The 15,480-nt window shown below is 35.5% G+C and overlaps 2 protein-coding genes across 16 annotated transcripts in view; one reads left to right on the top strand and one right to left on the bottom strand.

Annotated features, from left to right (window-relative positions):
• Window positions 1–15,480, top strand: part of LOC108972617 (tropomodulin) — a 128,393-nt gene that overhangs the window by 11,447 nt on the left and 101,466 nt on the right. The window contains exon 1 of one of the 14 annotated variants that reach the window (XM_018939399.1): window positions 10,906–11,591. The exons of the other annotated variants lie outside the window; for them this stretch is intronic. Coding sequence (XP_018794944.1) covers window positions 11,574–11,591 — 18 coding nt within the window. The 5' untranslated portion in view covers window positions 10,906–11,573. Of the gene's footprint in view, window positions 1–10,905; window positions 11,592–15,480 lie in introns of those variants that run through there. 14 annotated transcript variants of the gene reach the window in all.
• LOC108972735 lies at window positions 490–6,380 on the bottom strand. 2 transcript variants are annotated; one of them, XR_001993658.1, is made up of 3 exons: window positions 5,780–6,380; window positions 926–1,017; window positions 490–876 (listed from the first exon to the last, which is right to left on the bottom strand). XR_001993658.1 is itself a non-coding variant. In XM_018939484.1 (2 exons), exons 1-2 carry the CDS (start codon window positions 6,146–6,148, stop codon window positions 988–990), a joined length of 399 nt encoding a protein of 132 aa, XP_018795029.1. In that variant the 5' UTR covers window positions 6,149–6,380; the 3' UTR covers window positions 490–987. The 2 variants fall into 2 exon arrangements, 1 of the variants encoding a protein (XP_018795029.1); XM_018939484.1 differs by having other exon boundaries at window positions 490–1,017.

Raw genomic sequence — 15,480 nt, forward strand, 5'->3', positions numbered from 1 at the left:
ACCACACATACATATAAACAAATTAGTATATATCACGGCAAGCATCATCCTGAGTTGGAATTCAATGTCAGACGGTTTTGTGTTTGCTCGGTTCTGCTTGTTTGGCTGTAAATCACTCGCTAAGGATCCTTTCGCGCTTCATTTTGAGTCACCTTCACGGCATTGACATTCGTCTGCGGCAAGGCGAGGCGGCGGGTGAGCGGCAGTCGGCACTTGTACCAGCGGTTATAAGCAGAAGAATCTCAATGCTTGTTTATACAAATTTACAAATATATAAAGAGAGCGAAGCAGGGTGTGTAGGAATAACACTCAATTAATAAATTTACGATTTCATAAGAAAAGTTGACTTGATACTATTTAAAGGGAAATAAGTAGAAATTACAGGTTTGCTAAAATAAATCTATCATTTTGGCATTAAATTGATGTTTTTATTTATTATAAAAAATTATTCGAACTACTTACTTATGTCAAATATACAGTATTTTGTTCCATAACTTCTTAGCATTTTGAAGTTAAGGCCTGGACTATATTAGCAAAAAACTGATAAAGTCACTGGACATTAACAGGTAGTAATCAATTACTGCTAGCTGTGGCCTGTAAGGTGGATGCATAAGCACCTCTCGGAGCTGCTGGCGTGCCACTACCGATTTGTGCGGCCAGGTATGTTCTTGATTGAACACAATTCCTCTCTTATTTGACAAAGCTGGACACGTATGAGTATTCTCCTTGGAACGGTTCAAATGTTGACACTACAGACCCGAATTAAGAGTTTCACCGCTAGTGATGACTTCTTACCAATCACACCAAACATTTTCAATGACCTTCTTTATCATCCATCCTGGCTTGCCTAGCACTTTAGCAAAACTTGGATGCTTTCTAATAGAAATCTTTTAAGAAATGTTGAGAAAGTATATGTGATACCTACCAAGACCCAGAATATTGCTGATTTTTGCGCTATAATTGCGGCACCCTGTATCACTTTCATTTCTACCGTTGTTTGATTTGAATTTCGTCAAACTGCAAATAGAAATATTTATGGCTGAAATACAAAATGGAGCATATAAAATAATGGCATATATTCTGTCAACGCTGGTTAGTAGATAAGTGCGGGCGGCGCCATTTAAGTTGCTGGCGGCAACAGATTTGAAATGCTTGTAAAAGTGTTTATCTTCACTACTTTTAATTGGTTTTATTGTAGTTTTCGTTTGTATTCATTTCATTTGCTGCTTTTTCTCAAAAGCAACAATAATGCGCTTCAGTGGGTGTAAAATATATTAATGAACTGCAGTGACAAATATCTTTGTAGCGCTAGAAGAGCATACGAGCATTTCAAGCTGAGGGTCAACCAAAACAAATTACACATACAAATATGGCTTTCTTTAATGCACAAACGCGCAAATACATGCAATGGTATGTGGGTACAGAGCAGTCATATTTAGATTTTTTGACGATCAGGCCACAGTGGCAGGTGTCCACACACGTTTCCGTTAGCACATTTCTAAACGGCACATATTTATACACATATGTACTACAATAACGTGTTAGCTGAAATACTTGGCACACATACAAACATATGCCTGCATATATGTGGCTGCCTGCAGTGGCATAGTGACAGCACAGCGGGGCGTATGAGCAACGTGCAGAATTTTACGCTCCGTGCTACTCATTCTGTTCGTCCTTCATAATGTCGCAAATGACAATGTTTACATTCAATTTAGCGGTATAAAAATTAGAAAAAAAGAATTCGAATAGGAAAAATAAACTAAGTAAATAAATTCTGTTGTGAATAATAATTTACTCGTGCATGCTCTTTATATCTAATAAATTGTATCTACGTACATATACATGTGCATATAAAATAATTTTTAATTGAGACTATTTTTTCCATAACTTATACTATTTATGAAAATATATGATTAAATATTTTGAGCTATATTTTTCAAATTAAAAAACAGAAAGTATAATTTTAAAGTACATAACATTACATGCACTCATACATGCATATTTTGCTATGAAATGCTGCACCTAATTCCCTGCGGTTAATTGGATCAATTCGTTGATATACTGCATTCAAACGCATACACGCACACTGGTTTGGCGTAATAATGTTTATGTATGTATTATATATGTGTGCATAATTCTATATACATCGACACTTGAGTGCCAGAAGCCACAAGCGAAAACAAGAAATACGTAAAAGCTAACACAAATCGTTGTTGATACTTGAAATTCAAAGCAAACAAATTCTAAGTTGGGTAAATAAACGCGAAGAGAAAGAAGAAAAATCGGAAGATTAGGACAAGGCGCACAAGGAAAAGTAAATAGTAAAGATTATATAAATAAATGGTATTTAAATCCCATAATGAATTAGCTTATGTATTTGTGTGCGAATTTTCTGCTAGCGCTTACAAATTTACGTTTTTATGTACGTATGTTTGTATGCGTGTTTGCAGAAAATATTTTTTGAAATTTTTGTACACACATATTTATGCGCTATATATACGCTACATACCGATATTCACCAAGTGCTAAGTAGGCGAGCCATTCTCTGCTATGAGATATTTTTCGAGAAAAGGGACGCAAAAGAAAATATCTAATTATTTAAATATGTAGGTTTATTAATGTATGTATACATGAATTTATGTCTATACAACATGCACTTATACAATTAACCCCTAAGGAACATTTGAGTAGACGTCTATGTAAAGATATATGTATATATTAATATATATATTTATATGTATTGGTTGATTTTTCGAAATTGGCTTTCATATGTGCACTACCAAAAGAAAATCTGGACACATGTACATATGCTTATATATGTACGTTCGTATAATAATAATTACAAATTTTTAGCTGGAGTGGTACCTCTTCCCTAATGCACAATTTTTGTTTCCTTTAAGATTACCTTAACTTAAAAATTCAAATTTTTCCCCGAAAAGTCTCTTTAAGGTATAGCCAACATTTTTGCCATCAAACCTTTTCTAAGCTATTGTTAGCTGTTGAGCTAAGCTGTTTTATTCTTTTCTCCCCTCCTTGTTTTTCCAACGGAGTGGAGGCCTAACTCTTCCTATGAATTCATCGTTCCATCAAATGTGGTACTCGCCATTGCCGCTCACCATCTCCTGATGTTATGCTTTCAATGACATTCAGCAGGTCGGACAACGGTTCCCCCCCATGATTTCAGTGTGCTCTGGGCATCAGTTTATAGATCACCTCTGGGGGTGTTATAAGATTATGCTCCGGCGGCTTCGTATCTTGAATGCAACAAGATAGTGGTCCGAGACAATGTTAGGACCTCGGTGAACCCTACCGGTAGTAAAATTATACGACTGTAATACGTATGAACACCTCAAGGACATGTGGACAGGTTGAACAAATTTTAATAGTAAAATTCTCAGACAGACACATCATATTGAGGAAAATTGGGGGAAGAATCATATTGAGGAGGTTTGAGAAAGTTTATAGTGATAATAATTTGAAGACAGTTGTGTCTCGCTTATGCACTTTAATGTTTTGCTATGAAGGGATAATCAGCATTTGGTCAATCACTTGATGATCCCAGTTGGATAGCTTTAAAAGTATTCGCTCTTTCAACCAAGTCAAATCAGTTTTATGCTGCGGACCTGTCATTGCTTTGTCGGTGCAACTTCAACACTTCGCTGAAGAAGATATGCGTTAAAACTTTCACAACAACCACTTATATTAATTTAATAAATCTTTTTAAAAAATATTTCCAAGGCAACCACGGTGAACATTTCAACAATGCCGTCTCTTTACTGCCACATAGCAGGCGAGAGGGAAAAGGTCCATTATATTGATTAAAAGCTGTTGTATGGAACTTTCCTATTTTCAATTGCGCGCCCTTTTCCTTTTTTATCAAAATATGTTCGCCACAAAACAAACAACAACAAATCTTTGCAAGTTCCTTCTGCCGCATGTCACCTTTCTATTATTTTCTGCTCTCTGCGAAGTTCAAAGTGTGAATAACATGACCTAAAATATTTGTGCGCGAAGGAGATTAGAAAGAGGAATTGACACTAGGCAGAACAATGAGGAAATGCTGCCAGAAAAAAAATTATTTAAAAAGTCCACTTTTATGCAATCTCCTTTGCTAAAATAGGTGAGAAGAAATAGAAATTTTGCTACGCATAGACAGACAAAGTTGACATTGGAATTTCAGTTGGAGCTGAGAGATGAAAAATGCAGACAAATAGAAAATATTTTTCAAAGGTGATTGATTTTGTGAAAATATGAAGTTCGCTCATAATGTCTGGTTTCACAAAGCAAAAAAATTTGAAAGGGTCAAGAATTCCAAATATGCCATTTGGTCGCTCAGTTAAACCTTTTCCAAACTTTCATAAAAGAAATTATAATTTAACGGAAAATTTACTTCATCTCTTTATGACGGAAAACATCATTGAACCAGTTTAAGTTCGGTGCAAAATTGTCAAATTTAAAATTTTTGCAATTTTTTTTCAAATTTTTATATTTTTGGCAAATTTGTCAAATCAGTTTCGAATTTATAACTTTTGCGAAATTAAAAAAAAAAAAAATTATTTTCAAAAACATTAATATCTTCAATAAGAATTTTCAGAAACAAAAGAGAATTAAAATTCTTTTTCTTTTAATATTTTAATTTAATTTTGCCAATATTTCACTTGTGCTGCTCAATTAGCTCCACAATTTTGCACATCTGTGGAAATTTTCAGTTTTCAGCTTTTATTTTCTTTTTGTTTTGCACTTGCTTTTTGCGTACCCATCAGCGCTTTGATAAATTGCGCGCTCCTGCCAATTCGATTACGTCCGCAGCTGAGGAAAAAATCGCGCAGAAACAAATAAAATACAAATCAGCTGTGGCTGCCAGCGAACGTCAATTGCGCGAGTCATTGGCAACTACTTTTCAAGTTGACAATTTGCTTCCTTTCTTTGGATGTTTTCAAATATACTGACACTAATTAATTGGGTCATAAAAAATTGTTTACGATTTTCCAACAAAATACATATATTCCTTTCCTATGTGTACATTTGTTTATTTGCGCTGAGGTGTAAACAGTTCTAATTCAAGTTTATTTAATTAATTTAAAATAATTTAAAGTATAATATTTGTTTACTTTTTATAGATATTTATTCTGGAAATTTTTTTTCTTTGCAGGTATTTATTGATGAAATCTAACCGCTTAATAATAACAATACAGTGCCACGGCTGAGAAGGCAGTGTTAATATACCGGTATTTACAGTCGATACTAGTTTAAATACAAAAATTTAAAATTAACATAATCAACTTAAATTTTTCCTTTCCCCCCTTGGGAATAGTCTTTTCGTATTTCTAATCAAACCTCAACTTATGTTTTTATATTTATACTAATAAATAAATAAACAAATATGTGCCATTTTGGTCGATCGCGTTTTGCCATTTTTCCGTTAGAGATTTATTCCATCAGTGTAAATCGAAATTTCGAAATTACCAGAACGGAAGCGAGCGAACCGTTGTTGTGCTACACGAACTTATACAGCATCGCCTCCGTAAACTTCACAAATTTAATTAGAAAATACGAAAGGACTTCGACTACCCAAAATTATAATAACACAAGTATGCAAAATATAAAAATTAAGAAAGTGAAAGTATTGAGGGTTAAATATTAGTCATATCGATGCCAATAACAGAGTAATGTGATTAGCAAGAGATGACTGAAATTCAAAACCGAAACACGTGTTTAATTCTCAATTTTCGATCATTACCCCTGTCGGTCAGCTTGTCAAGCTCTTCGTACTCACATATTTTAGTCGCTCTCCGTTTTTGTCTGCAAATGCGTCTTGCTTCCTTCTTCCATTCTCGGTATCTAACTCGTCCCGCAGGTATTGTGGTCGATTATAACGTTGCGACGTGGGCAGTCTGTCTACGACACGGCACTCCTCATCGTACCAGCTGTTATTGTGCACTGGTTTCGTTTGCAGCTGTATGTAAGGAGCTGGAAATGCCGTACCACAGTTGCTGATGAGTGCTCTCAGAGAGCATCTGCTCGACGTCAATTCCTTTTGGGGTTTGTTGATGTGCGTTTGTTGTGCCAAAGATACCTTCTTTTCCCACCCTGGCGTTAAAGTCGCCAAGTACGATTTTGACATCGTGGCGGGAGCAGCCCTCATAGATTTGTTCTAAGCGCACTTATAAAAGACAACTTTGGTCACATCGTCCTCCGTCCTTCCATCGGGGCGTTGGCGCAAATCAGCGATATGTGAGGAACTTGTGGATTGCTGACAGACGTTGGTCAACCGGGTTGAATCCAGGACTCGGCGACGGAGTCCACTATGTAAATGCCACAAGAACTTACTCGTTTCAGTCCTCGTTCCGTCCATCGCATTTTTTGGACAGCGACGATGTCAGCCTTTACTCTTACGAGGACATCAACCAATTCAACATAATTATATTTTTTTTAATTTATGTATTCTTATATTTCTTTTTTATTTTCTAAACATTTAACTTTTAAGCTTTTCAATAACGAAAAAAGTTCTTTAAAGTTCACATACCAACTTATTCATTGCTATATCGAGTTCCCTTCTGCTAAGAAACTAAATCTGCAAAAAACTATGCTCAAATGGATTTCCACTCCGCTGTACTTTCTTTAACGCTTATATATATATATGTTAATAATATATTTATAAACCACACATGTCTACCATAAATAGTGGCACTTCTACAGCAAGGATGTAGTAGGATGTATTTTCTTCTTTCATGAACTATTTCTATTTTTCCGTTATTTATAAAGATTCTGTCGCCAAATGCAATTAAACAACGCATGTTCTCTAATTCTTTAACAAGCACTCACCCAGCCCAGCACCGTTAGTCAAAATTTCCTTATTGATCTGCCAACAGGCGAAAAATATGATTTCTTCTTCTTTCGAAACTATTTATTTGTTGCTGCTTGAGCAGCCAACGGTGATATTAATTAGCGCATTTGCCGCACTATCTTACTTACTTGTTGTTGTTGTTGGTGTTGTTGTGCCTTTATTTATGCATTGGCCCGCAACTGTTGGCAATCATTTGCTGTGTGCCACACTTTTGCTTTGCCCCTCCTTAGAACTATCCCCTTTCGTCGCCACTCCGCCCCCCTCGTGCGTCTCAGCTGCCGCATTTTATTAATCTGTCATTTATAGTTTTATTACATTTCGGCTGCTGTACACAATTGCATTTGTTAAATTTAATTTGAAATCTAGAACGCCTGCTTTTTTCGCTTGTTGATTTGTACCGTTCACTGCTGCTACACTGTTGTTAGTGATGCCTAATATTAAGTGCGCTTACAAGACACTTAAAATCGCTGCACTCAGCACCTTGTGTCCGATGTGAATGACTGCTTTCGACGGCTTTCGGTCCGGCCCCGCCATTGTGTGCCATAAATTAGCGGAAAGGAAGCCAAATGTTCAGGCAATGAAATATGTGAGGTTATTTCCGTTAACCGATTTGCTTTTCGCTGTTGTTCTCTTGTTGCAGCATCGCAGCGCGCAATATCGCAACATTTTGCTAATGAAGGCGCCCTTAAAATACAATTTGTTGAATATAGATCATTTACTGTTTTAATTACAACAAAAACACTTAAATACAAGCTGTCTGCTTAAGTGGTGCTTCGGTATTACAATTATAAAGTGCTTTTGGTCACACTAATTAATAAATAATTAACTGCTACGAGCCACTGGAAAGATTTCAAAATAAATTAAATTTATCCTAAGATGTTAAAAAGTAATCCTAACATAACTTTTTTTAAACCAATATACATATAGGTTATGCTAGTTCAGGTTAGATGGCTGATGTAGAGAAACTTCACGTGGACTGTATGTAGTACTTTGTGAAGTCATAGCCTGTGTTTGAACTTATAAATTAGCAAAATGCTTAGTAGCCAATACAAATTTGCGCAGCCGTTTCATTTCCATTTTCGCCAGGTCGGTGAGATATCTGAAGATCGATCTTGAGCAAAAAGACTTTTGCGAGAGCGCATATCAAGAAGTCTGAAACTGGAGTTAATAGAGAGCTCCTGATAGGAAACCCTGCACCAACCTTCCCTCCAAGCTTTGACTCAATCTCTTCCTCCAGCGGTTTATTCTCACCCAGAACTTCGTCGTCGGTATATGGGTAGAGAAGGAGCTGCCAGAGTTCGGATCCACCAATATATGGAAATATTAGTCTTAATACCATTATAATAATTAGAAATAAGCTAAATATTATGAGAAATCTTTATTTTGTACTTAATATCGGGATTTCCGATGGTTTCTTGGACAGTACGTATAAAATCCCAATGATACGCCTGAAATATAACATTAATTTCACTTTCCAATATCAATATGGACACCTGAGAATAATTATAATAGGTTGTCAAAAAAGTCTTGCGGTATTTTTTATTGAATTTTCAATTGATCATAAAATTTTTTTTGATGACTCATGCCCAGCTCTTGGCCGATGCTACGGCTGCTACTAAGCCGGTCTCTTTCGACCAATTCAGCGATTTTATCGCAATTTTCGACGACAGGCCTTCCAGAGCGTGGCACATCTTCGACCACCTCTACACCAGAACGAAAACGTTGAAACCATCGTTGTGCGGTGGAAATGGAAATTGTATCGGGTCCATAAACTGCACAAATTTTATTGCCGGCTGGAGATGCATTTTTGCCTTTGTCGTAACTGTGAAATATGCTGTATTTTCTCTTTATTTTGCTCCATGTTTGCGACGCTATAACTCACGAACGACTTAAAAGAAACGACAATCAATCAAACACGTGTTAGCGCGTGAAATGAGCTTTCCAAAAAGGTATAGCATGACCCGATGCGACGAATAAAATGAGAACTATAAATATACTTATTAGAATATGTTATGCTATAATTTAAACTACAAAACAATAAAAGTCGTTAACCGAGTCATTATCCTTCGCATATTCATTGTTTATAGCACAACGAGGTATAAATAATGGAAGGGTATATGCTATAATGCTCCGATCCGAAAAACTAGTCGTGGATTGTAGCGATGCCTTGAACAATGTCAAACTTCGTGAATATATCTTGTAAGAGAGAAAGTTTTCGATACAACAACTTGATATGTATATCAATGAATATGATACGAGTATAGTGATCCGACATATGAGAAACTTTTTGGAGAGAAAAGGTCATGTGCAAAATTTCAGCTCGATATTCAATAACTGAGACACTAGAAACTGAGAAAAAAATATATATTTGTACGTTATAGGGTCCAGTTGTTACAAACTTCCTGACAAACTTAATATACCTTGTTCAGTTTGTAACAAGTTGAGACATATTCTGAACGTGAGCACTTAAGAAAATCAATTTAAATCATTAAAGAGCTACTCCTAACTCTTAAAACCACCATTTCTTTAACAATTTTTTCTCATATAAAAATGAAGTATTTTATTAAAATTTTTAATTGCTACAAAAATACACTATTAACGAAAAAGTTCTGAAATTTTTGGGAAAAAATATATTTTAAACTCGGCCAATACGACGGTATTTCCGGTGGCTCCACGGAAAAGATATGCGCCCTCAAGCTTCTCAAGGCTGTATCTCCAAAATTATTACTCGGATCGACTTAAAAATTTAAAGTGATATTGTAGAAGTGTTGTAGAATAAGACAATAAAAATTGAGTTTTTGATGCCGGTAAACCCATGTAATCCATTAAGCTGAAATGAACCATTATGCACCTTAACAGAGCGAGAACGAGGTCAAATGAGTATTTAAACTGATCTTCAAATATACACACAATTTTTGAAAATCAGCATATATTATGATTCATAACGAATACTTAATTTTATAAAAAACCGGTTCGAATTTTTTTTATCATTGAAATTGTTAAAACAAGTAAACACAAGAGCTCAAAACATAGGAGTACCACGATGTCCCATACGAAAATCCCCTACTTTGATCCCATTCCATAAAAATATAACAAAATAAACCAAGAAACTGAAAATCTAAAGTTTTTGTCTAGCCTTTCAAAACCAAAAAGCTTCATAAGCAAGTAAAGCTCTATCGGAACTACTGGACCAGTGATATGTAAACACAAGGAAGACAATAAAATCGCATTCCACAATCGAAAAGAAATGACTGACCAATCGGATTCTCAAATGTCCCATTCAAAAAGTTATTTCATATAAAGACATATTGCATACGTCTTTATTGCTTCACCAAGAGCAGCCACCAAATACATATGCCAAGTTTTTACTAGACCTGCAACGTAAGAAATATGACATCAATACATTGTATGAGGAAACTAGAAATTTATATTAGTTTGAGTAAGGCCACTAGGCAGCTGACAAGTATTTTAGCAAATTCCCTTAAACTGCTTCGTTCCGAGCTTTTGTCTGCCTTTACTGAACAGCAAACCGAGAATTGCTTACTGACGCATAAAAACGCCAATTTAGTGTCTTTGTAGCAAAAAGGGGGTAAAGCAAATGTCGAAGAATGAAATGCAATAGAAACGTCATGCATAAGCGAGCAAAGGGAAACTATTTATGCTGAATAAATAAATTGCATTTTAAATGCTATGAAATACGCGCCGAGGAGCCGAAGACTCACATACAATTACAAGCCTGCAGAACCTGCGCGCCCGCCCCCACAACGACACACAAACCCACATAAGCGCCCACTCAGCTGCCAATGCGCCTGATTGATTTTATAACAATCTCGCCGCTGAAGCGATTGCCAGAGCAATTGATGCAAGAAATGCAGTAATAATCGGAGCAACAACAATGAAAAGTGCCAAAGGCAATAGCAGACATTCGTATGCATATAATTATCTATTTGTATATGTGAGCAGAGATGTCACAACAAATGCGATAAAGGTAAATGCCACACAAAGGAAACGAAAAAAATTTCCGCAGTTGAATTTTGAATTCGCCAACGTCTCGGACGGCGGAGCATCGTACAAACTGCGCGCGAGTAGGCGAGGCAAAGCCACGGCAGGCAGCTCCCAGCCAAAGGACACTAAGAACAACAGAATCCCATAGTTGACAAGCGGGAAACAGTGCTACAACTAGAGCTTTGCATTTAACTTTGAATTAGTGAGTGAGTCAGTGAGCGGAAGCGAGTGCTTGGAGGGCAACAAAAGAGCTTTGGGGCCGCAGTAAATGATCGCAAATGTGTAGTGAACAGGAGCGTTGATTGACAAGTTCAATAAATATTTTACATACAAATAAATTGAAGTGTTAAAAGATTCATAAAGAAAGGAAGGAATATTTATCGATTTTCCTTAAGCGGTTGACTTTGTGCGCGTGTTTGTGCAGCGCCGTCTCGGCAACATAATCACTCATACATTTGACTTTTCGTAAAAGCCTTCCATATTGCGTGTTACTTCGGAAATCCAGTAAATAATAAATGAAATAAATTAAGTAATTGAATAAAGTATTTGGTTGTGTTGGTGATCGGTGCGTAAAATTTAGTCATTTAAATAAATTACTGTTACTAGAGCAAAAATTAATTGCGTTTGCCAGCGTGAGACAAATTGAAATTTAATATTTTGTTCGTGTGGTGCCAAGCAGAAATTTGAACAGCACGCTGCACAGTTGCACAAACATACGATGGCAATTACAGAACAGGTGAGTTGTTTACAGTTGAGACAGGTATACATATGCATGGCCTATGGAAAATAGGTGAGCAGTTATTTTTAATTCGAAATATTTCCGTTATACGAGGGGTGTGAAGTCAGTGAAGACAAATTTCTGCAGGCAAACGTAGCCGTAACCAAATATCTCAGCTCAATTGTCGTTCAGAAGAAACAAGTACATTTTTCCTTTTGATTTGAACGTTTTTGGGAGCTATAGTTTGAGTAAAGCCAGCAAGCTATTGTTATGCATTTAAAAATCATATTTATTTTCTAAGCAATAAGTAAAAGGAAGAACGGCTAATGATCTGTTTTAAACTCACTATAAACGCGTATGCGTTGTCTACGCCAATAAAGATAAAAATAATTGTAGTTTACCTGCTCTTCTTCTCTTATTCGTTCGGTGGAACATAGTTTTTTCCCCCCAAATTTCATCTAGTACAGATTCATACTGAGTACTCAAATCCGTTTGCGCTCTAGCGTTGCGTCACGGTCAAAAACCGAAATGTGTGTGGCTACGAGCTCCGTCTGTCCCAAACTGGAACTTTAAAGGTTCTCTGAAGGATTGTTTAAGATTTCTATTCCAAAACAGACAAACCAATAATCCAATTAAAACTATTTGAAGTATTTTGTAAGCTGCCTCAACAACAAATAAAATATCTGTTTTTACTGTCAGTTTATCTGTGCCTACATAAATCTAAACCTAAACTGATATCAGAAAAGTATTGCTTATGCTCAATTGGCTCACTTTACACGATGGGAGGATGCTGCCATTTCCAGGTTGTGTTTCGCTCTCACCCTCCGAGTATCACTATAATACCGCTTAGTAGCGCTCTAGTACTGCTAGGCACAGTGGCTACGCCATTGCTGAGCAGCTTAGCAAACATATGCGCGAGAGTTTACTTTTCAGGTGAGAAAGCGGTGATATGTTAATTGAAAGTACCATTTTTTCAATATGACACAGATGAAAATTCATAACGGCGTTCACTTTTGAATATTTTTCCTGTAAATTGGAACAAGCCTGAAAAGACGTTGATTGATTTGCTTTCCGTTCGGATCCCTCATGCAATTGTTATCGAAAAACAAAATATTTGTGCAAACAATGCATTTGCAGGCATGTTTGTTTGTATGTATGTGAGCGTAGCAGCGGCTTTGGTGTGTGGTTCAAGGTAAGCTAAGGCCATTGTTGCATGCAGCGGCGTCATCGATTGCATTGTTGGCACCACACTTGTAGCTGCGCTTGTCTGCTTTCCTACCTTTGTTATTGCTATTGTTATTGCTTTCTTTGTTTTCATTCTTCTATTTGGGCCTTGGTATCTTCGATGCAATTTATTGCTCTTGAATATATATTCTATCATCGACAAGTGCAGCGCATCGCTATCGACAGCAAATCTCTCAATACAGTCGGGTTTTCGTCGCCCCTTTTGCGCTGCCAAGAAAATCGCCAAAGCCATTGCCAAGGGCCATGGTTTAATTAAATTTTTTCATTATGCTTCTTTATAGCGTTTACCTGATTTTCGTATTTTTATTTCGAAATATTTTTTTTAATAGCGGGTGTGTGTATGAGGGTGATGAATATGCGGTAGGAAATCAATAATGTGTAATTGAAATTGATAGTTATAGAAAAAATAAAGTGATTAACAATTATTGAATTTTTTGAACTTAGAGTTTGATGTTCACAAAAATTGCCTTATATATATGTATATATTAAGGAGTACATTTGTGAACCAAAAATTATGAATTGAAAACTTTAAATTCTTGTTAAAAAAAAATCTTACTTTTCTCAAGAGTTTTTCGGTTTGCAGTTTTAATTTGCTCAATAACCACGAGGTTTTGCATATCAATCAACACCCAGTGCTGTTTTTGTAATTACATTCATCCATTGGATGGTCTTTATTTAAGAATTCACAACTGTTTTATTTTTCGGTGTAAAATCAATTATGTGCGAACAAATTTAATTTGATTATTTTACAAACCGTTAACTGATTTACCAACAAGGCTTCCGCTCATTCACCAATTGCGGCTTTCACACACTTAATAATTTTTACTGACGTTATTCGTATGCAGCTCCAAATTTATACAGATAAAGCGCAACGCATAATAAACATTTACATGTTTATTAATTTAAATAATTTAAAAAAGTAATTAAAATGTTTGCAGCCTGCTGTATAATTGATAACGTTTCTCTTGTAAGCAAATGCAGTTATTCAACAATTTATGGCAGCCAATTAATCATGAGAACGTAACGCAATACACAGAATTAAAACCATGTGATGAGGTGTAACAACGACATGTACAGACTGGACCACACAAACACATTTCCTCACACACACATTACCTCACATATACCATATACTTGCCCCCATACATACACGCACTCTCACTTACATGGAATATGTACATAGTTCCGTATTTGGTTTGCAGGGCGTATGAGTAACCACATTTTGCGTGCACGTTTAATTGTTTTTGTAATCATTACACACTCGTTATATGAGTGATGTGTGCATATTGCAATTAAAATTTGACAAATAATACTTCATCATTAATTACTACCACGCACGATCCGATAGAGTTTGAACGCCTATTATTATTTAATATTCATCTCAAAACGGGTAGTCAGTGGGTGTTATGTATCTACATGTACATATATGTATATAATACCGATAAATATTTTTTTGGCTTATATTGAAGTACTGCTTTTTAACAATTTGGTTATAAAAGGCAAATTTGAACTTTTAGACTCCGAAATTAATGAGTAATTCCTTTCGTTTTTCTTTAGAAGAAATTAAATATATTTTGTGATGAAATACTAGATATTTATAAAACTTTTACGAGACGCAGCAAAGTATAATATGCTAAGTGTTTGAAATATGTAAGCGGAACAAGACTTTAAATTTATCCGTTTACTTATTTACAAACATATATTTGCGTTTATGTAAATTAAGGTGCTCCAAAGAAAAAAAATTAAATACTTGCATATATAAAATAGACATTTTTTCATTTTGTGTCGACTTCTACCAATCTTAAATGTTTTGCCTTTGTTTCTCTTCTTTGAAATGTGATGAAGTTTAAGAGTTCTAATGGCTGTAACGGTGTCGACACCAATAAAGAAGAAGAGGAAAGGCCGTAACTACTCCTACTGTAAAATTAATCATATTTTGCTTCACGATTTCGAGAAGGTCAAAGACTCATTATGTGGACTGGGTGCTTATCAGAGGTTGATGGGTTTATTTTGATCAATAATTCCCTGTGATTCTATATACCTAGTCCGCATACAACTAACAAACCTTATGTATGTCCCTGAATGTAATTTCAAATTATTGACTCCTGATTTTTTGTAAACATGCAATATTTTCTAATCAATTATGTGAGGAAGTAAGAAAATACCGACTTTTCAAATTTGAGAAATCGAACCAATATTTGGTGAATATTCTTTTTTACATAAAATAAAAAGATTTCAGAGCTTAAGGGTTGAAAACAAAAATCAAATATTTTGTGCAGCACCCTAATGTGCACATATTACTTGGCAATAAGTGACCACTTAACAGCGCCCCGTTAAAACATTATCGTTGCAATGATTTAAGCGAGTTACAACTTACACACGCGAGCAAAAAATGCATGCTTATGACAAGCAAGAGCAGATATTTTTGATCTGAATGGTAAATTTGTAGGGTAACTATGGTGTATTAAAAATATGTTAATTTTTAAATTATTATTCTTGACCTAAATACTTAAAACTAATATAGTTAACCAACCACATTTTTCTTTCTTGTGATACACTGTAAGGAAATGGCCATGAATTTGTTGAAAGTTTCAAAAAAATCAAAGAAACTCGATTTTGAGTGCTCATGGACTTAACTAATGGCCCATGACTGTTTATTTCA

Source organism: Bactrocera latifrons, unplaced genomic scaffold (assembly GCF_001853355.1).
Source record: "Bactrocera latifrons isolate USDA-ARS-PBARC rearing strain unplaced genomic scaffold, ASM185335v1 scaffold_11, whole genome shotgun sequence".
Lineage (NCBI taxonomy): Eukaryota > Metazoa > Arthropoda > Insecta > Diptera > Tephritidae > Bactrocera > Bactrocera latifrons.

Bases quoted from the DNA above. Each gene is read 5' to 3' on its own strand.
- LOC108972735 (XM_018939484.1), bottom strand. From the start codon at position 6,148: ATGAGGGCTGCTCCCGCCACGATGTCAAAATCGTACTTGGCGACTTTA. The intron at 1,018-5,779 runs GTGAGTACGAAG...TTCTATTTGCAG, and splicing joins ACGGAGAGCGACTAAAATAT to TTTGACGAAATTCAAATCAA.